This window comes from Podarcis liolepis, assembly GCF_965112155.1.
Source record: "Podarcis liolepis genome assembly, chromosome: 15".
Taxonomy (NCBI): Eukaryota; Metazoa; Chordata; class Lepidosauria; order Squamata; family Lacertidae; genus Podarcis; species Podarcis liolepis.
In genome coordinates, this window is record NC_139566.1 from 27624039 (window position 1) to 27646027 (window position 21989).

Consider the following 21989-nt stretch of genomic DNA (forward strand, 5'->3'; position numbering starts at 1 on the left):
GTTTAGGAAGGCTGAGTGGCTGCTGTCAGGTGACAGTTGAGGAGTGGGACAAATCGGAACAAAGTGGTCTCAACTTCGCATATTTCATTGAGAGGCCCTGCAGTCATTTAAATTCTTTTGATGATAGTTTAAACTCTGGGTGGTTTTTTAAAACCATAGTGCCGATTTTTAAATTGTATTTTTATTATTTCCCGTGTGTGCCAGGAACAAGCACCGTATTTTTCGCCCTATAGGACGCACCAGCCCATAGGACGCACCTAGATTTGGGGGGGGGGGGGAATAAAGGAACAAAATTTATCCCCCCCCCCGAGCTTCCCCCGACCCCGGGGCTCCCGGAGCTTGCGGGGCTGGGGGAAGCCCGAGATTCCCCAGCCCCCAGAGCAGGTCGGAGAGCGCTGGCGAAGGTGAGCACACCTTCGCCATCGCTCCTGGAGCTTGCGGGGCTGGGGGTGGGGGAAGCCCGAGCTTCCCCCGACCCCAGCCCCCAGAACAGGTCCGAGAGCGATGGTGAAGGTGCACGCACCTTCAGCATTGCTCTGGGAGCTTGCGTGGCTGGGGGCGGGGGAAGCCCGAGCTTCCCCAGCACCCAGAACGGGTCCCAGAGCGATGGCGAAGCTGCGTGCAGCTTTGGCATCGCTCTGGGAGCTTGCCGGGCTGGGGGGATAGCTTCCTGAAGCCTGGAGAGCGAGAGGGGTCGGTGCGCACCGACGCCTCTCGCTCTCCAGGCTTCAGCGAAAGCCTGCATTCGCCCCATAGGACGCACACACATTTCCCCTTCATTTTTGGAGGGGGAAAAGTGCGTCCTATAGGGCGAAAAATACGGTATGTGCCATTACAAGTATGACAGGTGATTGTTGTTAAAATCAGGGGTGGGGTGTGCAGTTAAACGATTCCTCAAAAATCCCAAGTCCCCACCACAGCCTCAAACTAAGGTCAGAACCATGACTGTTTACACAAGCACCATACATACACAACAGCAAAGAGGCACAGAAAAGCAGTCTATAAAATTGTAGCAATAAGTGGATACCATGTATCGTACTGTTTCCTCTGACTATCCTGTCGCCCCAGCATCTTCTGGGGCGCCGCTGCTTTGCTTCTTTGACTTGTCTGGAGATGACTTCTTTTGCTGACTGGAGGGACCCGTGGGAAGTGGCACCCTGATGAGCTGGGCAGTGGAGTAAATCAGCACACCATGATTTTTCCCCTTATTATAATAGCAGTTTTGGAATGTTATTATTTGATTTCTATTTTGCTATAAGCTTCTAAGTGGTTTACAAAATATAAAAACCAGTTATACTGTTAAAATACAGACAAACATACCATATTTTTTGCTCTATAAGACTCACTTTTTCCCTCCTAAAAAGTAAGGGGAAATGTGTGTGCGTGCGTCTTATGGAGCGAATGCAGGCTGCACAGCTATCCCAGAAGCCAGAACAGCAAGAGGGATTGCTGCTTTCACTGCACAGCTGCTTTCACTGTACAACAATCCCTCTTGCTGTTCTGGCTACTGAGATTCAGAATATTTTTTTTCTTGTTTTCCTCCTCCAAAAACTAGGTGCATCTTGTGGTCTGGTGCGTCTTATAGAGCGAAAAATACAGTAATTAAAAATAAACAATCCCACTAGAACTATTAAAAAGGAGACTCAGGGTCCACGTTCACACCATACATTAGAAGCATTTTAAACTCCCGTAAAGAATCCTGAGAGCTGGAGTTTTTTAAGGGTGCTGTGAGTTGTTGGGAGAATTCCCCACCCCACTACAATTCTCTTGAGTTAGCAGAGCAGAGGGATTGACTTTGTTAAACCACTCTTGAAATTATAGCTCTGGGGGAAGAATATACCATATTTTTTGCCGTATAGGACGCACTTTTCCCCCTCCAAAAATGAAGGGGAAATGTGTGTGCATCCTATGGGGGGAATGCAGGCTTTCGCTGAAGCTTGGAGAGCGAGAGGCGTCAGTGCTCTCCAGGCTTCAGGAAGCTATCTGCCAGCTTTTTGAGCCCGGCGGGAGTTGCCGCCAGGCTCGCAAGGCTTGCGGGCAGTAGCCTGCAGCCCGAAGCACGGGGCGCCCTCCGGAGGTGTCCGCAAGCCTTGCAAGCTGCGGGAGTTGCCGCAGGGCTCGCAAGGCTTGTGGATAGCAGCCTGTTCTGGGGGCTGGGGCCGGGGGAAGCTCGGGAAATAATTTTTTTTTATTCACCCCCCCCCAAAAAAAAACCCCGAGGTGCGTCCTATGTGCCGGTGCGCCCTATAGGGCGAAAAATACGGTAGTATTCTAAGAACTCTGATATCCCAGGATTCTTGGGGGGAAAGCTTGTTTAAGTGTTATTGTCCTGCTTATATGTATGGTGTGAATGTTCCCTGACTCCTTCCTCTTTGAGGTGACTTCCTCACAGTATGTACATTCAACATGCATTTTAAAGCACATGGCTTTCCCTTGAGAATGGTAGGAACGGTAGTTTGTTAAAGGTACTGAGGGTTGTTTAGGAGACCAACTATTCCCCCGAAAACTACAATTCCCTGAGTTCCCTGGGAAGAAGGATTGCCTGCTAGACTGCTAGGAAGGGGAAATAGCAGGGCTCCCCTAATAACTCACAGCACCCGTAACAAATTACATTTCTCAGGATTCTTTGGAGAAAGTTATTGTTCAAAGGACGCGGGTGGTGCTGTGGGTTAAACCACAGAGCCTAGGGCTTGCCGATCAGAAGGTCGGCGGTTCAAATCCCCACGACGGCGTGAGCTCCCATTGCTCGGTCCCTTCTCCTGCCAACCTAGCAGTTCGAAAGCACGTCAAAGTGCAAGTAGATAAATAGGTACCGCTCTGGCGGGAAGGTAAACGGCGTTTCTGTGCGCTGCTCTGGTTCGCCAGAAGCGGCTTAATCATGCTGGCCACATGACCCAGAAGCTGTAAGCTGGCTCCCTCGGCCAATAAAGCGAGATGAGCGCCACAACCCCAGAGTCGGTCACGACTGGACCTAATGGTCAAGGGTCCCTTTACCTTTACCTATTGTTCAAAGTGGCATCATGGCGCTTTAAATTTATGGTGCAAATGGGACCTGGGATAAAAGGATGCTACAAAAGGGGGATAAAGGGATGCAACATTGGCTTGACGCCCTTGTTAGGCCACCCAGAATACCACAAGAAAATACTGTGCAAGCTTGAGCTTTTCCCGGAATTCTTCCTTAGGCAACCATTCATCGTACAACCGCCCCACCTCCTGCCCTGCTCTCCCCCGACCCCCGCCCTTCCTGGGAAACTTAGCGATGACATCACCGGACGGATCCTCTTGCACGTGCAGCGGCTAAGTGGGCAGGATCGGATGGCTCTGATTGGTCCCCGGCAGGGGGCGGGCGTTAGAAACGAGCCAGCGGGTTAACGAGCGAAGACAGAAGCGGGGCGGGCGGCCACGGCCCAGTCCGGCGCTCCTATTGGTTAGAAATGATAGCCGAGGGAGGGCGGGGAAGTCAGCCGAGGCAAGCGATTGGTCGCTGCGGGGGAAAGAGGCGGGGCCTAGCTCCGCCGGGAGGAGGGGGCGGGGTGCCGCCTGAAGGTCCAGGTGCGTCGTCGTCGTCGGTGTCCTTTCTGAGGCGGAGGGAGATGTGACCCACCCCGCGCTTCGTAGGGGCCGGATAACGTCACCCTCGGTTGCGCGGCTGGGCTTCGCTGAGGGGAAGCTCGGAGGAGGTTGCCCGGCCGGGGAGATGGACGGGCTCGTAGCCGCGGCAGCGGCAGCAACAACGGGTAAGAGAAGCCCGTTGCTGAGGAGCCCAGCCCGGCCTTTCCCTGGCGCGCCCGCGCTCCCTCATCCTGTCCGGGGTGGGCGTGGCCGGAGCCTCGTTGCCGGGCAACGGGGAGGGGAAGGGCGGAGGTGAACGGGGCGGGCGGGGCCTCTGTATCCCAGCGCCCTGTTTCCATCGAAGGACAGCCAGGTGTTCCTAGTAAGCGAGCATGGCAGGAAGGCAGGCAAGGCCTCCACCGACCTGCCGGTCTTTTTGCCTGGACTGGATCGTGCGAACCGGGAAGGCTAGGCCGGTTCTTCCCCTCTCTTACTACTTTCTCAGGGGTACAAACAGCGAGTTAGTTAAATAAATGATTGTGTATACGTTGGGTTTTTAAAAAGCTAGGAGTTTTGTCCAACTAAGGGCAGAGGCACACCATTCAGTGGTACCTCAGGTTACATACGCTTCAGGTTACAGACTCCGCTAACCCAGAAATAGTGCTTCAGGTTAAGAACTTTGCTTCAGGATGAGATCAAAAATCGTGCTCCGGCGGTGCGGCGGCAGCAGGAGGCCCCATTAGCTAAAGTGATGCTTCAGGTTAAGAACAGTTTCAGGTTAAGAACGGACCTCCGGAACGAATTAAGTATTTAACCTGAGGTACCACTGTACATTGAATACCACAATTCAACACGTTTAAAGTAAATCACTTCTCCCAGAGAATGCTGGGAACTGTAGCTCTGTGAGGGTGAAACTACAGTTCCCAGGATTGTGTACGGTGTGCCCCAAGTCCTATTCAAAGTAGACTCCTTGACATCTGTGAACATGAGTAACTGAAGCCCATTGGATCCATTGACTTTTCTCTGAGTTTGACTTACTTGCTTTCAGTTGAAGGTTATTTTGGATGTATGCTTAATCTTGAGAATTTCCAAAGCTGCATGTAGTTTTTATTGGACAGCATCCATGCAGGCCTCTATAGCTGCTCCGAAGCAGGGGTGTGAAAGGATGACAGTTGCTTATTATTTCTGCCTGCGCATAATAAATTTTATACTAGTTTAAGCAACAATACCAAGGTGGATGCTGAAGACAATTAAAAGGTCTTGGGCTGATCTCTAGTTCACTTACACCTGACTTGTAAATATGCTGGCAGTGTACTTAAATTTATGTAGCTAAATCTGCAATCCCACTCTATTAAAACAAATGAGTGCTCTGCCATTGACTTTCAAATAGGCATTGGGTTGCATCTCAAATGTCATAGCTTCAGCTCAGCTGGCCTGGGGATTGTTGGCTCAGTTAATACAGTTTTAAGGCTAGCAAATGTAGACTGCCACTCTCCCTATCTGTGTTTCTGAATGGCTAAACTTATTTGCTTATTATTTCAGTGGTACCTCGGTTTAAGAGCAGTCCGGTTTAAGAACAATTTGGTTTACAAACTCCGCAAAACCAGAAATAGTGTCTTGGTTTGAGAACTTTACGTCGGTTTAAGAATGGTTTTGATTTAAGAACGGACTTCTGGAACGGATTAAGTTTGTAAACCGAGGTACCACTGTAATAAGTTTGTATACTGCCCTTCATCTAAAGATCACAGGGCACTTCACCTTTTGCATACACACCTTCTGTAACCTTTCTCTGTTGTCATGCTGACCAACATCTCTCATCAGGATGTATTCATTGAAATGCTTCTCTAGATGGAAGCTGTAATTATTATTATCATCCTAGCAGCTCTCTAATTGTGCTTATCTCCAGAATGTAGGTTATCAGGGCTGCGCTACTAGTATTCTGTCAGTTTATCAGATTGTGGTATCGTTGACAACAGCCATGGTGAAGCTGTTGCTTACAACACTTAAAAGTATTATGTGCTTTAGCCAAGAAGCTTTCAAGCTGCATTCCTAGAAATGGGGCCTTGAGATGAAATATTTCTCAGTGGTGGTGTTGGCCAACTTGGTGTCCTCCAGATGTTTTGGGCTGCAGTCCTCACCAGTCTAATGAGAGCACCAGTCATTGAAGCCAGACTTACTGAAAATTATTTTTTCCATAAGTGTTCCCTTGTAATGAACAGCTGCTGAGGGAAGCTGGTGCAGGCATATGGGGTTGGACGTGGGAACAGATTCAACAGGTCTGCCTATCACAAGGCTGGAAAACCTATGGTCTTTCAGATGTTTCTGGACTCCAGCTCCCATCAGTCCTTGTCAGCATTGGCCAGTGGTCAGGGATGATGGGAGTTGTAGTCCAGCAACATATGGGCAGAGGTTCCCCCATCCTTGGCCTAGCACACCAGATGGACTCCCTAGGACACACCCCAGAATCCTTTGCACTGCAGTCACTGCTACTTTTATGAAAGGAATGTCAGTAAGCAATGGAGAAATGAGGTGGCTGAAACAATTATTGTAAATATGTGGATTAGCTTCCTTTTGCAGAGTCATGCAGTGGGTGGCCACATATTTGCATTGCACTAGGTATGTCTGAAATTAAGAAATTGCCTGCTACAGTGGTGCCTCGCAAGACGAAATTAATTCGTACCGCGAGTCTCTTCGTCTAGCGAATTTTTCGTCTTGCGAAGCACAAAATCCCATAGGAATGCATTGAAATTCAATTAATGTGTTCCTATGGTCAAAAAAAGTCCAAACAAAGCCAAATTTGGTACAACAAGAGTTTATTAAGTGCTCTTTAAAGTCACACATACTGTAAAGAGCATTTCAAAAATTGAAGGAACAATAAATTAAGTTTCTAAACATGACAGAAAAACATTTAAAAATCAACAAAGTGTACAGTACATTTTCTAAGACTCTGGGGGACAACTCGAAGAAGGTTCCTCTTCCACTCTTTGCTTCTTGCTGAAGAACCCCCTCCCCAACTGTTCCCCCAGCTGCCCACCACACAGAAATTCAAATCCAGAATTTTTTTTAAAAAAAACAGCAGAGTGGCCCAATGGTCACAGAAAATCATAAAAATGCAAAAAAAAAAAAAAAACCACACAAGCTTCCAGATTCTTGCAAACCCCTCCTCAACTGTTCCCCCAGCCACCCACCATACAGAAATTCAAATCCAGATTTTTTTAAAAAAACCAGCAGAGTGGCCCAATGGTCACAGAAAATCATAAAAATGCAGGAAAAAAACACACGCTTCCAGATTCTTGCAAACCCCTCCCCAACACCAAGTCCTTGAATTCCAAACACCCCAACCCAAAATCCAACCCCCCCCCAAAAAAAAGTTTTAAAAGTTTAAAAGAAGTTTTGGAAAAGCTTCAAAAATCACCAAAGTCTTCAAAAACCTCAAAAAACCTCCTCGAAGTCAAGTCGCAACTGTATTAATGGTGTTAAGAAAAAGGAAACAAACTTGCAAGAAGTTTTCGTTTTTCGTCTTGCAAAGCAAGCCCATAGGGAAATTTGTCTTGCGAAGCAGCTCAAAAAACGGAAAACCCTTTCGTCTAGCGAGTTTTCCGTCTTGCAAGGCATTCGTCTTGCGGGGCACCACTGTATTCCCTTTTACTGTGTCAGTTGAAATAACCTTTAACACAGACGTGAGCTGTGGTCCTCCAGAGGTTGTTTGATGAACTCCTACAACTCCCATCATCCCTTACTAGTGGGGCCATGCTGTCTGGGGCACTTGGGAGTCCAACAGGAACATGTAGAGAGCCACAGGTGCCCCCTCCCTTTACCCTAATGCATATTTGATCAGTGATGTTATAGGAACAAAGGAAGCTGCCTTCTGACTGGGAGTGGCTTTTGGGGGTTTCAGGCAGGGGACATTCTGCACCTCTTTGGAGGAAGGCATCACCCCTTTGGGAATGTCCTAAGCAGCAGGAATGGGGACCTTAACTATTACCTCTAAGCGGCAGTTCTGCTGCTGATCTTGTAACTTCACAGCTCCAATGAAAAGTGTTGGATAATTTACAGTAAATGCAAACTTTCCCCCTTACACTCCTCAATCCATGTGGATGGAAGAAGAAAGAAACTGGACCTTAAAAATGAGCTTGGGGAGAGGTGCATTGTGACCACTGGGCACCTAAATATTGCTATATCTCCTGCCATCCAGGCTGTGATAGACCTTAATTCCCAGGCTCCTTAAGGCTATATTTAAGAATATCTGTGAGTGTCTCCCTAACAGCAGGTGTTAAGCTTGTAGTTCCACCACTAGTTTAGCTAAACAGGTAGCAGATCTTTCTGTCATGCTGAATAACTGCTTTCTGGAGGGTTTGTTCTTGTGTAAGAGTGTAGGATCTGATAGCCTAGGTAGCTGGTGATATAGAAGTTCCCACATCAACTATGGTATGTGTGGTAGGTTAACTGAGAGGCAGTGACTGGCCCAAGGTCACCTGGTGAGCTTCATGGAAGAGTAGGGATTTGAACCCTGATCTCCCAGACTGGTTCGCTCTCTCCATACTGACTTGGCCTTTTCTTTTCTTTACAAATGTTTTCCATAAATAGGAAGGGTGTTTGCAAAAAACAGAGAGGAACTGATTAGGGGTGTGGTACTGAACTTGAAAACCATTTCTGCATGAGAAGGCGCAGTGAACTTTTTAGATAAGTGGATAGGGCTATCCATGACTACAAGCCACAGTAGCTCTCTCCTAATAATATTTCTTACGTTTCAGTCCCACCCTTCCTCCCAAAGGAGCCCAGGGTGGCAAATGAAATTGTTAAAAAAGTACAATTAAAGCAAAAACATATCTGGAAATATTTAAGAAGATTAAAAACATCCACCTCTAGAGGCAGTTGTGGGAATCATAAGCAGGGAGGCTGCTGGTTTGCTCAAGTTCTTTTTGTGGGCTTCCTTTTGGGGCTTCTGGTTGGCTGCTTTGAAAACAAGATGCGGTGCTGATCTGATATAGGCTCTTCTTCCATTCTTAAGAGAAGGTATGGTAACAGTAAAGTTAGATAAACATCTGAAGCCCAAGACTAGGCAAAAATCTGTGGGAGGTGGCTCAGTGGTGACTTCATATACAATGGGCAATAAGTTCTTTTCTTGCCTAGTAGCTACACCCCACCCTGTCCTGACTTTGTACAGCAAATTCAGCACTCTTGAGTGACCCTGAACAGATGCAGCCTCCCCTTTCTGCCCGGGTTTGGCAGGTTCATTTCTCGAGCCCTTTTCTGAGGGTTCAGAAGTCTCACTGGTGAGACATGGTGCTCCTTTCTGTGTCCCGCCCTGCCCTAGTGCATGGAACCTCCAAATAGGTTTGTGTTAGGAATAATCAGCACAGTTCCTATAAAACACTTGGGTGTGCAAAATGCTTCTTGTGTTCTCTTGGAAATCCTTCCAACAATCTTGTAGGCCAGTATTGTTATTCCCATGTTGCAGATTGAGACAGCCAAGGCTTGAGAGAGCATGGCTTGTGTCGGCCCATTTAATTAGCTCATCACAGAGATTTGAGCAATATCTGTTTATTTAAAATATTTTTATGTTGCCCTTTTAGCAGTTTCCAATGCAGTACACACACACACACACAATCATATCACATAAAGTAGCATAACATGATATGATAAATTATAATTTTGTTGCTGCTTTAAAAAGCCCATTTAATAAAAAGTGTCTGAGCATCTTCTACGAGAAGTTTAAGCAAAAGTTCAGGACTATTGTAGTTCAGTGGCTGGCCATTCAGGGGCTGGCTCTTCATAAAAGAAACTCCTGCCCTCCCACCTCTCTTCTGGGAATCCAGTCCATTCATGTGTGCTGAGTTAGCATTCTGGGGCAAATGCCAGTGTTATTCTGTTGAATGCTTCCGAGTAATCTCCGGAAAGCAGTGAACCTCTTTCTGAGCTCAGACGGCAGTTTGGACAAGTGTGGCTGGCTGCTATGTTTGCACAGTAAAAGTCTATTTTTTCTCTATGGAGCTTGATGAGGTAGGCAGGGATCTATTGGTAGATGCCTATGCAATTTGAAGTAGATCAGTGAGGACCTCTGACTCCCAGTTGCTTAGCAATTTTATTTATTATGTTTATATTCTACCTTAAAGGCTATAAGTCCTTCCAAGGTGGCTCACAATATCAGAATACATGAATGAAATCAATTGTAACACCAAAATAATTTCCCCCTCTAAATTACACTTCTGACATGAAGAAAGGTCATGGGGTAGCTAGAGTAGATTTTTGTGTGCAAATCCCCAGGTTAAGAGTCCTTTAGTCCTAAGTTTGTACATTTTGCATCTGGCTCATAGACTCAAAGTAAAGATGAGACAATCCGCAGAATTGAACCTCGTTAGTGACCTCCCTTTCCCACGATGATTGGAGATCGTCCCTCAATATCAAGGGGGCAATACCCACTGGTTTAAAACAAAGCTTGAGCCATAGCCAGAGCTTCGTCTTCAAGGCCACATACCGTAGAGCATAGTCTTTTCTTCCCCCAACTTATGTCCTTAATACGTCTTTGCCCTCTTGTGCCCAGGTGAAGAGGAATGGCGGTGCCTGGGATGTGGGGACAGCATTGCAGCCGGCCAGCGACTCTACAGAACTGTTAATGAGGCATGGCACATTTCCTGTTTCCGGTAGGTGAAATCAACCCTGGAGCCTTGCCTTTCTTGGGAGTCCGACCCTACTTTCTTAGCATGGGTAGGCTTGATTCCATGAAAGATTATGCCATTATAAAGGTGTTTGGGTTGTATCCAGCTAAGCCATGCTTGAACTTCAATTAGTCAAAAAGTCTATTGACTTTAGGACACAGGCCACAGTCACACCATACATTTACAGCACTATGATACCACTTTAAACAATAATGGCTTCCCCCAAAGAATCCTGGCAACTGTTGTTAAGAGTGCTGAGAGTTGTTAGGAGACCTCTGTCCATCCGTTCCCCCCCCCCCACTGAGCTACAATTAAATCCTAAAGTGGTTTAACAATCCCTCTTCCCAGGAAACCCTGGGAATTGTAGTTCTGGGAGGGGAATGGGAGTCTCTTAACAACTCTCAGCACCCTGAACAAACTATAGCTCCCAGAATTCTTTGGGAGAAGTCATGATTTTTAAAAGTGGTAACACGGTGCTTTAAAAGTATGGTGTGAATGAGTCCAGAGTCTGACTACATTCCCTTCATCTTTAAGGGGCTGCAAGACACTTTGTTCTTTTTGCTGCAACCTCTCTGGAAACTGTTACAGAAGTTTAGAAGCAGTAGATGACTTCTGGGTCCTGTCTACAGGAGAGTTTGGGTGGCCCGTCCTCTCTGTTTTCCCCTCTAGGAGAAAACATTTCTCTTTTTGAGTTTCCTTTAAGACCTGATCTGTGGATTTATGCATATTTATTCTGCTTCCCCTGTCCCATCTGCTTGCTTTTTTTTTAGTGTTTACTGTGATTTAATTATGTTATTAATTGAGTTTTGTGCTTTTATCTTCTTTTTTGCTTTTTTGTATTTTTGCATCATTGTAAGCCACTTTGATTTAATAGAAAAGTGTGGTCAAAATATTAAAATATTTAAAATGAAACTAAATGCAGCTTGCTGACCACTCAGGTGCGGACAGTGGTGCTGACCAAACTGTTCCTTGCTGTTCTGGCAAAACTAGCAATAATTTGGTAGCTTGTTCTCCACCTTCTGCTCACCCTGGTGAATGCTGCTGTCACCCTCTGGGGAGCCCCACCTTCCTTTTCAGCTTGGAGCTGGGAAGAGGGTGGTGACAACAGTTTCATTGAGCTTTGGAAGTTGCAACGCTTCCCTGTTCTGCTCCAAGCTGGAAAGGACGATGGACCTTCTGAACACCGGAAGTGTAAAATTATTGGAGAAATTGAAACACTGCACGTCCCTGAGAAGGTGAAAAAGCAAACCGTTGAATTCTCCTGAAATGCATTTGTGGTGCTACTGCTCTTACGACTTTCCAGCTACAGTGAGCAAAAATGGCTAATGTTGAAAGGAACTATATCTGTGTTTGCTTATGAGTCAGGCACTGGTATGCGCTTTCCCTCCCCCATCTGCTTTTGCCTTTTGCACCTCTAAGGTTTCCTATTGTGAGGGTGATGTTAAAGTTCCCTTGTGTAACTGTAAATTGGAAGGCTGAAAGCAGCCGCAGCCCCTTCTCCAGTTGGTGGGTGTGGAGTCGTCTTCACATGGGAGCCTGTGAGAGCAGAGATGCTGGCTGGCTGGCTGATGAGCAGCCCAGATTGTGCTATGGGCTAGATAAATGATGGACTTGTGCCCTGTGCATCATGCCACCCACGTTCTGGGGTGCTCTAGTCAGCAGAAGCAGCAACTGGTGGAGTCTCTGTCCCTCCTGGGTTGACTACCAAGACCTGCAGCTGTTGAATGGTCAATCTTTGTGCTGGTTTAAGTGTGTTACCATTTTTTACCGTTATATGTATGTATACATTCAAGATTAAAGTGGTTTACTACAATCGTACATATACCGTATTTTTTGCTCTGTAAGACGCACCAGACTATAAGACACACCTAGTTTTTGGAGGAGGAAAACAAGGAAAAAAATATTCTGAGTCCCAGAAGCCAGAACATCAAGAGGGATCGCTGCGCAGCGATCCCTCTTGCTGTTCTGGCTTCTGGGATAGCCGCGCGAAGCCTCTTCAGGGCAGCGGGATGAAGGCTGCCCCTGCCCTGAAGAGCTTTCGTGCGGCTAAGCCAGAAGCTAGAACAGCAAGAGGGAGCGCTGTGCAGCGATCCCTCTTGATGCTCTCGCTTCTGGGATAGCTGCGCAGCATGCATTTGCTCCGTAAGACGCACACACATTTCCCCTTACTTTTTAGGGGGGGAAAGGTGCGTCATATAGCGGAAAATACGGCGAGTGCCAAGTAAAAAATTTAAATCAGACACCCGCTAGCTACTAAAGATAGATATTTTCTTAATTACCTACATAAGCCTGGCAACACTGAAAATTTTCCAGGAGAGATGTAAAGATTATGAAGGAGAAGGTGCCTGCTTAATCTCTATTGATAGAGCTGGGACTCTGACACTAAAGGCTTGGTTTCTTCTTGCTGTTAAATGAGCCTTGCTAGCTTGGGACATGACCAGCAATGCTCCGGCAGATGAGCTCAGTGATCAAGCTGGATAAGGGTATGTGATCCCTAATGTTCAGGGATTTGTACATTTATAATAGATTAACTTTATTTGCAACTGGTGGTCTGATGGATGCTAGGGTCTCCAAACCCTTGGAGCTAAGCAGGCTGGCTTGACTTCCCGCTCCTTGGGCCAGTGGTTGAAATGATATTTTCTGCAGTGATATTTATTTTACAAAGCACCTATAACACTAGGAGCTGTATAATGTTTGTGAAGGCAGAGCATAGTCTCTGTGGCTAGTAGCCATTGATAGTCTTATTCTCCATGAATTTGTCCAATCCTCTTTTAAAGACATCACTCCCTCCTACGAGAGCAGATTTCATAGTTTTAACCATGCATTGCGTGCAGAAGTTGTTTCTTTTATCTGCCCTGAATTTTACAACTTCATTGAATGCCCACAACTTCTAGTGTTGCTAGAGAGGGAGAAAAAAAATGGCAGTCCTCCTTTCCAACTGTCTGGACTGCTTTGTCCGTTATGTGTAGCCGAAGGAGCCCTTGGAAGGGCTTTGCAGGGGCTGTAGCCGCTGCAGGGGACACTCCTCATGTCCTTTGAGTGGAAATGACTCAATTCCGCCCGTCCTTGACTTCCTTACGGTTGCATCAAGTTCTAACGCACTCTGCAAAAGAAGAAGACCTGGTTGTGTCGGGAAAAGAAAAATCCCTGCCAAGTACTCGAGCCCAGGGATCCGTGTGCCCTGCAGTTAGACAACATCTCGCTGCCAGCTGCAATCTCTGCTTTCCTTTTTGTTCTCTGAAACGGACTCAGGACACTTCAAACAGTTTGCGTTCAACAGTTGCAACAGAGAAAATGTTCCCCATCCCGGAAAGCAAAAGCACAACCCTTTTCCTTGCTTGGAGGAGAGTGGCGAATGGGTGGTTGTTTGTTTTAGCACACTGATTCCCCCTTGCCCTCCCTCCCTCCCTCCCTCTCTATGCTTCTTGCTTGCTTTGAACATTCCCGTGCCAAACTTTTAAGAGGCTGCTGCTGGCGGTGGAAAGCCTTTGGCAGCTCGGAGCTGCAAGTTCCGGCAACTCAAGTGGAGGCTGTTGACAGGCTTCCTGGAGGGATTAGCTGACTTCTTGGCCTGGCGCGGAATCACACTCATGTGTTAGCTGCCCCTTCTACCAGGCTCCTTAGCTCTGGTCCAGAGGGCTGCCCTGCACATTGTTTGTGCCACTTGGGGCCAGACCTCTGTGGTGTGTGAATCTGCCTACAGCAGCCTTCTCCATCCTGACAGCTTCCAGATGTTCAGGACTCCCAAGACCCATTGGCCCCAGCATCATACAGCCATGCTACCTGGGGGTGATCAGAACTGTAGTCCAAAACATCTGGAGGAGGGCACCAGGTTGGGGAAGGCTGGTCTAAGGCTAAAGACAATTCTATGATTCTATGAATTTGGACCATGGTTTGTTGTCAGCAGACAGACCATAGTTAACCTGCCAGGCAGGGTTCACACTCAATGCTATAAGCCGTGGTTTACTTAACTGCGGCGTAACACTTTGTGCGGTATCTGCACAGAGCCTTGGAATGTAAGGCAGCAGAAGAAACTTTGCCTCTCCCCTCGTTCCCTCTTTGACTGATTCTGGCTGCTACAGGGAGCTCTACCTGATGTGCCCCTGGGGAGAGATTGGAACTCCTGCAAGCTAATAATCTGTTGGGTGTGCCTCCTAGGAGCGGTTGCCAAGTGTCCCCATGAGCTGTGCTAACAAGCAAGCGCTCACGAGCCGCTTGCAGGTGGAGGAGCAGGAGAAGGTCTGTTTTGCTGAGCTGCTGAGAGCCAAACTCAGTGTGATTAGGCTGCAACTGAACTTCTGTGGTGTGAGATAGGTTGGGGGTGCATAAGGAGGAGAAGTTGTAACCCTGCCTGAAGGAAAAATAACTTGAGACTGAAAAAGCAGATTTGGGGAGGGGTCCATTCACCCTATTCTGCACTCTCTGTTTGGCAGCTGTCCCAAATTTCCTTGATTTGAGGTTTTTATGTGGAGGTTGAATGACCATCTGTCTGGGGTTGTTTAGCTGCAAATCCTTCATTGTAGGGTGTTGGACTAGATTGTCCTTGGGCAGGCTTCCTCAAACTCAGCCCTCCATATGTTTTGAGACTACAATTCCCATCATCCCTGACCACTGGTACTGCTAGCTAGGAATCATGGGAGTTGTAGGCCAAAAACATCTGGAGGGCTGAGTTTGAGGAAGCCTACCCTTGGGGGTGCCTTCAAACTCCACAATGCGATGATTCTATCTGGCACCCTCAGGATATTTCTGACTCCCAATGCCCACCCACCTTGGCAATCACAGGTCAGGTTAGGTCTGGTGGGAGCTGTAGTCCAACACATCTGGAGGGCACCAGCTTGGATAAGGCTGAAGCTGGGATACAGCAAACTGGGTCACTCTGCCTTACAATATTTTCTCTGCCTTTGTCTTCTGGGGCAGGTGGGCCCTGTCGGCTTGACACCCTTTCAAGATAAGCCCCGGGTGTCCCACGTGAGACGCTTCCTGCCTGTGTTGGGATGTGTGTTTTTTTTTTTTAATAATGGAGTAATTGCTCATAATCGCTCACTTCAAAAGCTGAACTTCCTGGTGCGTGCATTCTTCTCTTTAACAATGCAAGTGGGTGCAGAGCTCCTGGCTGCCTCCGGCTTGGCCTCTGGGGTGATCTTATTTACGGTTTTAACCTGTGGTGCTCTGGAGGGCTTGGCTCTTGTTGCACTTCCCTGATAGTCTGCTGTCGGTTTCCTGGCCAGCTCTGCCCCTGCCATGAGCTGCATCAATGATGATGGGCTGCATCAATAGGAGTATAGCATCTAGATAAAGGGAAGTAATAGTGCCACTGTATTCTGCTCTGGTCAGACCTCACCTGGAGTACTGTGTCCAGTTCTGGGCACCACAGTTCAAGAAGGACACTGACAAACTGGAACGTGTCCAGAGGAGGGCAACCAAAATGGTCAAAGGCCTGGAAACGATGCCTTATGAGGAACGGCTAAGGGAGCTGGGCATGTTTAGCCTGGAGAAGAGGAGGTTAAGGGGTGATATGATAGCCATGTTCAAATATATAAAAGGATGTCACATAGAGGAGGGAGAAAGGTTGTTTTCTGCTGCTCCAGAGAAGCGGACACGGAGCAATGGAGCCAAACTACAAGAAAGAAGATTCCACCTAAACATTAGGAAGAACTTCCTGACAGTAAGAGCTGTTTGACAGTGGAATTTGCTGCCAAGGAGTGTGGTGGAGTCTCCTGCTTTGGAGGTCTTTAAGCAGAGGCTTGACAACCATATGTCAGGAGTGCTCTGATGGTGTTTCCTGCTTGGCAGGGGGTTGGACTCGATGGCCCTTGTGGTCTCTTCCAACTCTATGATTCTATGATTCTATGAGTGTGTGTGAAGACCTGGTATTATTATTATTATTATTATTATTATTATTATTATTATTTGGGGGCGGCATTGTTGCCAGCCACGTCTGCCGCTTTGGGTAGGACTGGTAGAGCTAGCTTGTGGGGCACCAGTCCACTGGTTTATTCTGCTGTTCCCTTCACAGTTGTTCTTGCCACAACAGTCAAATCTATCGTCTTTGCCATGAATATAGCAGGGGTGTGTGTGTCTGGCAGCAGTGGGGTGAATGCTGACTTCAAAAATGTCTCCTGCCTGGAAAAAATCTCTGCTTCTGCCTCCCTTTCCTGTCGAATAGCCCCTGCCTCAGTTTAATGGGTCACGCATCCATGCTCCATAGGAATTTAATTATTCCCATGCTCTTTCGCTGGTCATTGTTTCTGTTTCTTTTTAAAGGATTTGTCTTTTTGCACATACCCCTTCCCTAAACAACCCTGGGAATTGCAGTTTACCCCTCAAAGAGCTACAGATCCCAGCACCCTTAAACTATTTTTATGTGAATGTTTATATTGGTTTTTGAATTATCGTTATATATTACGTAAACTGCTTGGAGAGTTCTTTCTTTTTTATTAGTGAGTGCTATTAAATATATATAAATAAATAATGTTGATAACCCCCCCAATCCCCTCCAGACACACGCAAAAGAATTTGTACATACAGAAGCCTTTCTCTTGTGAGAGAAGGGTAGGGTTCAGTCTAGCCTGTTCCTTGGGCAACAGTTAATGTGTCACCAAAGGAACTGCAAGGAATGTGCCTGGGGTCTCTCTTCTCCTGAGGCATCTGGAGGTGGTCTTTGCATTTTTCAGCTCTTCGCATCTCAATGGCAATAGCTTAGGGGCACATTCCTGACTGCCCTTGGCTCCCCATCCTTAGCTGCCTGGCTAGCTCTGCATTCAAGTGCAGGAACTGCCTCAGCTAGCATAATCACCAAACCTTGGGGCAGGAATTGAGGGGAAAAGGCCTTGCTAGTGTTTCCAGCTTCTTAAACCAAAGGTGCAGGATCTCTGCTGTGCTGGAGTTCTGTGCTGTCAAATAGTGTTGTCCCTCCCTGAAATGAGCTGCAATGAGTTTGCTGGAAGGGCCATAGCTCAGTGGTAGACCATGCAGAAAGTCCCAGATTCAATCCCCAAGATAGAGAGAACTCTATCTTGAAACCCTGGAGAGCCATTGCCGGTCAGAGCTAGATGGACCAAGGTTCTGTCTCCATGTAAGACAACTTTCTATGTTCACTAAGCTCACAGGGGTGCAGGCTGAAGCCATGTTTAACCAAGGAATCACAGCGACAATGAACAGGTTACCCAGGGGAAGAATCACTCTTTCCGTGTACATTTTTCTTGCTTCTTTTAATATGTTTTGGCTGTGTAAACACCATACATTTAAAGCACACTTAAAACACATTCCCCTCCCAGCAAAAAAAATAAATCACGGGAGCTGTAGTTTATTGCTAACACAGCTCCAATTTGCAACACCCTCAACAAACTACAATTCCCAGGATTCTTGGGGAGGGGGGTGCTTTTAAAGTATGCACAACTCCCTTTAGGGCTTCATCCCTGTGAGAGAAACACAACCTAAAGGGAGTTGTGCAGATAATGCAAAACAAATAGGAAGCAAATGTATGCCAGCTTTGCACTCATCCAGTCATGAGAAAAGAGCCTGAGAGCAGAAATGTAAGACCCTATGCAAGACCCAATGATTTAAAAGTGAGTTTATTTAACTGATGATAATCTGAGCACCTTATGAAGCAACGATAAGTGTTTGGAGGCAAAGGGACCTTGAAATGACACCTGTAGAAGCTTCTTAGCTTTACGTTGGTAAAGCTTAATCTTTCTGGAAGTGGCTCAGAAATGTTAGAAGATCTATAAGCAGTGTACTAATCAATGTCTAAACAACGAAGAGCTTGTGGCACCTAAAAAAAGGCAAAGTAGTACATGTCGAATTGTAGGCTGAGCCTAGTCCATGCCAGGGAATCGTTGGCCCGCGTCCTCAGATCCAGAGAGAGAGTAAAAGAAAACTCCAGGAAAGATCCTTCTTTGGAGGAAAGCAGTTTTATTCTCTGTGCACAGGAGACAGCCAGCAGAATAAATTCTGAAAAACTGACTGCCCAGAAAATACCCCTCTGCAGATTTTCTTATACCTTGAGTGGGCTCTCTCTCCCTCCTCCCCACGCCCTCCCAAAATAAGTTTTCAACTTATTTTTAGCATGTCTATAGCCTTCTAAAACAGCCCTCCCTATTGTTCTCTCTAAGCGTCCTGCATCCCCCCCGTCTCCTCCCGTCTGTGTCTTTTTTTTATATTGCATTCCTAAAGCGAGGCTATTTCTAGCTTACAGTCTCTGTCTTATCTTGCATTCCTTGAGGGGCCCTTAGCTCAGAAATTAACTTACAGAGAATATGAAGATCCTTCTTAGGTATATATGAAGATCCTTCTTAGGTATAAAATATAGAAAGCAACCCTTCCCTCTCCCTTCACTCCCTCCTCTTCTTATGAACAACCTAATACTTAGGTTCGTTCTGGGGTAGGGGTCTATAATCTCTCATGAAAGCAAGCACGCGAGGTCCCATCATGCGAGACATCACCTTCTCCATCATATTTTGCATACATTGCATCAAGCAGGGCATACAGAAGCAGAAAAGCAATAGAAGCATTATTGGGCCTATCACCATAGTAAATATTCTCCCCATCCATCCACCATCGGGCAACCAAGAATATAACCAATTCCATGGATCACCTTCTGTAGTTTTTAGCGGGTTTTCAGCTATCATTGTTTCCATGTGGTAATGAACTAACGCACAAACTCCTCTCTATGTTGAAGATGTTACCAATGGGAATTCTATGTAGCATCAAACCTGGCAAGGTGGTATGTGCATACACAGCCAACAATTGGAGAGATTTAACATTGTGGCGAACTTCCTCAAGGGTGAGAGCCTACCGGTGAGCTGATGCTCCCACTATGTGGGTCAATTTTTCTACTAACTCTGTTGGGTGGATTGAACTCTCGTGCTGCCTCCCTAGTGACCAGAGCAAATGGAAGCTGAAATCCTGGGGTGGCAATTCTTACTGGCACTTGTTTAGCAATTTCAATGCACACCTGGTTAAGGCTCCCACCCCTGCAATACTTGCATTAAGATAGGTTCCGTCCCATCTATCACCTGGATTAAGAGTAGGACCTGGTCTATCAAATGAGGTTGGTACAGTGCTCTACCTCCCAGATAACAGTTGACTACCCTCCCACAACAGCAAGAGCGGTCCAGAACTTGATAGATTTCGATCGTCTCTGCAACTTCCTGTATGAGCACTCTCCACGCGTGCTGGACAGTGGTGTGGGAGAGGAGCCACAACGGGGCAGTGGGGTGTCTCAATATGGCAATCTCATCAAACCCCAGTTTCCAATAGCCAAAGAGCACGCCATCTCTTACCACCGGCAAGACGAACCAGTCGTAGCAGAGGCCAGCAGGCCAATAGGGTTGGTATGGTTCGGTAGGGTCAGGGCAATAAGACATAGAGCAAGTCAATAAAGAAAATAAGAGAGAAAAAAGAAAGTCTTTGTAACTGTCCTTGTGATGATTAGTCGCAGGATCTCGTTGCCCGTGGCCTAACGCTTTTTCCCTGGTAGCGTCAGACACAAGGTGATGATCAACTTCAGAGGGTCAGCAGGATTTCTCTTGCAAGTCCAGACACCCTTCTTCAGATGCGTGTGATGTACCCAGGGGATCACCTCGACTACTTTCACCGCAGTTGGGGATGAGGGGGGTCGCCAGACGCTGCCACCCAGAGGAACTGGTGAACCGGCTCAGCGAGACTGCCGCGGGACTGCAGGCGTACGCTCGAGGGAACACCTGGAAAGGAAGCAAACACACACAACAAACACAGGGATTGCACTTGTTCTTGGGTGATGTGATCTCCCATCTGCCCCAAACTGGTGGGGATGTCTCGGACGAAAGGGGTCGGCCTGCCATATAGAAGTTCAAAGGGTGATAGTTCTCAGTCTTTTGGTTGGCGCACAGGGCACATTTTGGGATATAGAATATTCTCCCAAGGTGTGCTTTAGCAGCTGGGCCTCCCAAATGGGTGGACTCGTGGTAATTCTTTACAATTGTGCTGGCCAGATGTTGGGGCACAAAAACACGGCTGTCTGGTCTGGTCCACTGCTGTTCATCAAGGGTGTAACGTGGTTCCACATCGTCTGGAGTGAGTTCTGGGATTATTCTTTTGGCATAGCAGGCATTTCCTGGAAATCTGGGCTGCCAGTTGATAAAGGTTGGCTATATAGACATACTTCTCCAGCTGCTTGGTTGTGGCATCTGGCCCCATGTGGGTTGACTCATGGTATTTCTGAGTTATCTGCCGGGGCAGGGACTCTGGAATCCATATGCTGTCATCAGGGGTGAGGTACCATCCTTCTTTGGACAATGTCAACTCCTGGGCATCTGCAGTGTCCCTTTCCTGCTTTGTGTAGGCCGGCTTGTCAACGGTGCTTAAAATCTCTTCTGGGATTAGTGCTCTAATGATCGGGGTTGGGGCCAGTTCTCGGGCTGCTTCCTTGGCTACTCTGTCTGCCAATCGGCTTCCTCTGGCCACTTCCCCTGGTCCAATTTTGTGTCCATAACAATGGACAACTGCCACTGCCTCGGGTTCCCATACAGCATCTAGAAGGTTCAATAAAGCTCGTGGGTGGGTCACCTGGTTTCCTCTGGAGGTAAGCAAACCTCTTTTTTTTCCATAAGGCTCCATGGGCATGTAAAGTCAGAAATGCATACTTAGAATCTGTATAAATGTTTATCTTCTGTCCCTTTGCCAGGCTCAGGGCTCTGGTAAGCGCAGTTAGCTCTGCCAGCTGGGCCGATGTTCCAGGTGGGAGTGACTTTGCTTCGATCACCTGGTCTTCCAGGGCTACCACTGCATAGCCTGCCTTCCGCCGTCCAGTCTCAACAAAGCTGCTTCCATCTATAAACCATGATGGCCATTGGGGATCTGCTTCATCTTTAAGGTCAGGCCTGCTAGAATACACCTCATTCATTATTTCAATGCAGTCATGCGTGGGCTCCTCACCTTCTCCTACCGGTAATAGGGTAGCTGGGTTGAGGGCTGTGGTGACTTGGAATTTCTAACGCGGATGTAGTAGCATCTGACATTTCCTCATTTTAGCCTGGGGGAAGAAATAGGTGCCTTTCGGCAGATGGCACACTGATTCTTTCCTAAGTGGCCTCGCCCTCCTCTTCTTCTCCTAACGGTGGACTTCCCGTCTTCAGGGCCATCAACTTCTTTGCCTGGTACTTCTTCTTTTTCTTCTGGGTCTCTTTTTCCCTCTAATTATAGATGGTCTGGGCTAATTCCAGCATCCATTCAAGGGTGTGGCCCATAAAAAAACCTTCATTTTTATTTTTTTTTTTGGTGGATATCGGGCGCCGCTTGGGCTACAAAGGCAGTTTTTATGATAGGGGCATTGGCAGCCTCATCTGGGTCCACAGGGATATACTGGTGGTAGGCTTCCTTCAGCCTCTTTAAGTAGGCTTCAGGGGCCTCCTCTGTCCCTTGCATTCTCATGTGTGCTCGGGCTTCAGAACTCTAAGCCATGTTGCAAATTTCAGTTCATTTGCCAGTGTCTGTAGAAAGAGCAATGCACTCCTTGCTTTCTGGCAAAGTTTCAAATTCCTCAAAGTATCAATTCCTATGCCGCAGCTCCTTTCAGAGTAAAATTGTACCTTAAAAGAAAAACTTGACAAAGTTTACAGAAAGTATTCACTTGCTTTTTAAGAAAGTCACTTTTCCAGGTTAGTACTTTGGGGCAGGGGGGTGGTTAACTCTTGGCCTTCTAGGTTTTTGTGGCTGAACTGTAAATCCAGAAAGTGTGAGGTTCAGGGTAGCTGGCTGAATGCAGCAGTGTCCTTCTTGGAATAGCTGCCAAGAGAT

General features: G+C 47.1%; 1 protein-coding gene across 3 annotated transcripts in view; it reads left to right on the top strand.

Moving 5' to 3' along the window:
• The first annotated feature begins 3370 nt into the window (after positions 1 to 3370).
• The window catches only part of LIMK2 (LIM domain kinase 2), a 54625-nt gene continuing 36006 nt past the window's right edge, over positions 3371 to 21989 (top strand). The window contains exons 1-2 of one of the 3 annotated variants that reach the window (XM_083478647.1): positions 3371 to 3737; positions 10097 to 10196. In XM_083478647.1, coding sequence (XP_083334773.1) covers positions 3698 to 3737; positions 10097 to 10196 — 140 coding nt within the window. In that variant the 5' untranslated portion in view covers positions 3371 to 3697. The remainder of the gene's footprint in view (positions 3738 to 10096; positions 10197 to 21989) is intronic. The other 2 variants (XM_083478649.1, XM_083478650.1) reach the window with 2 other exon arrangements.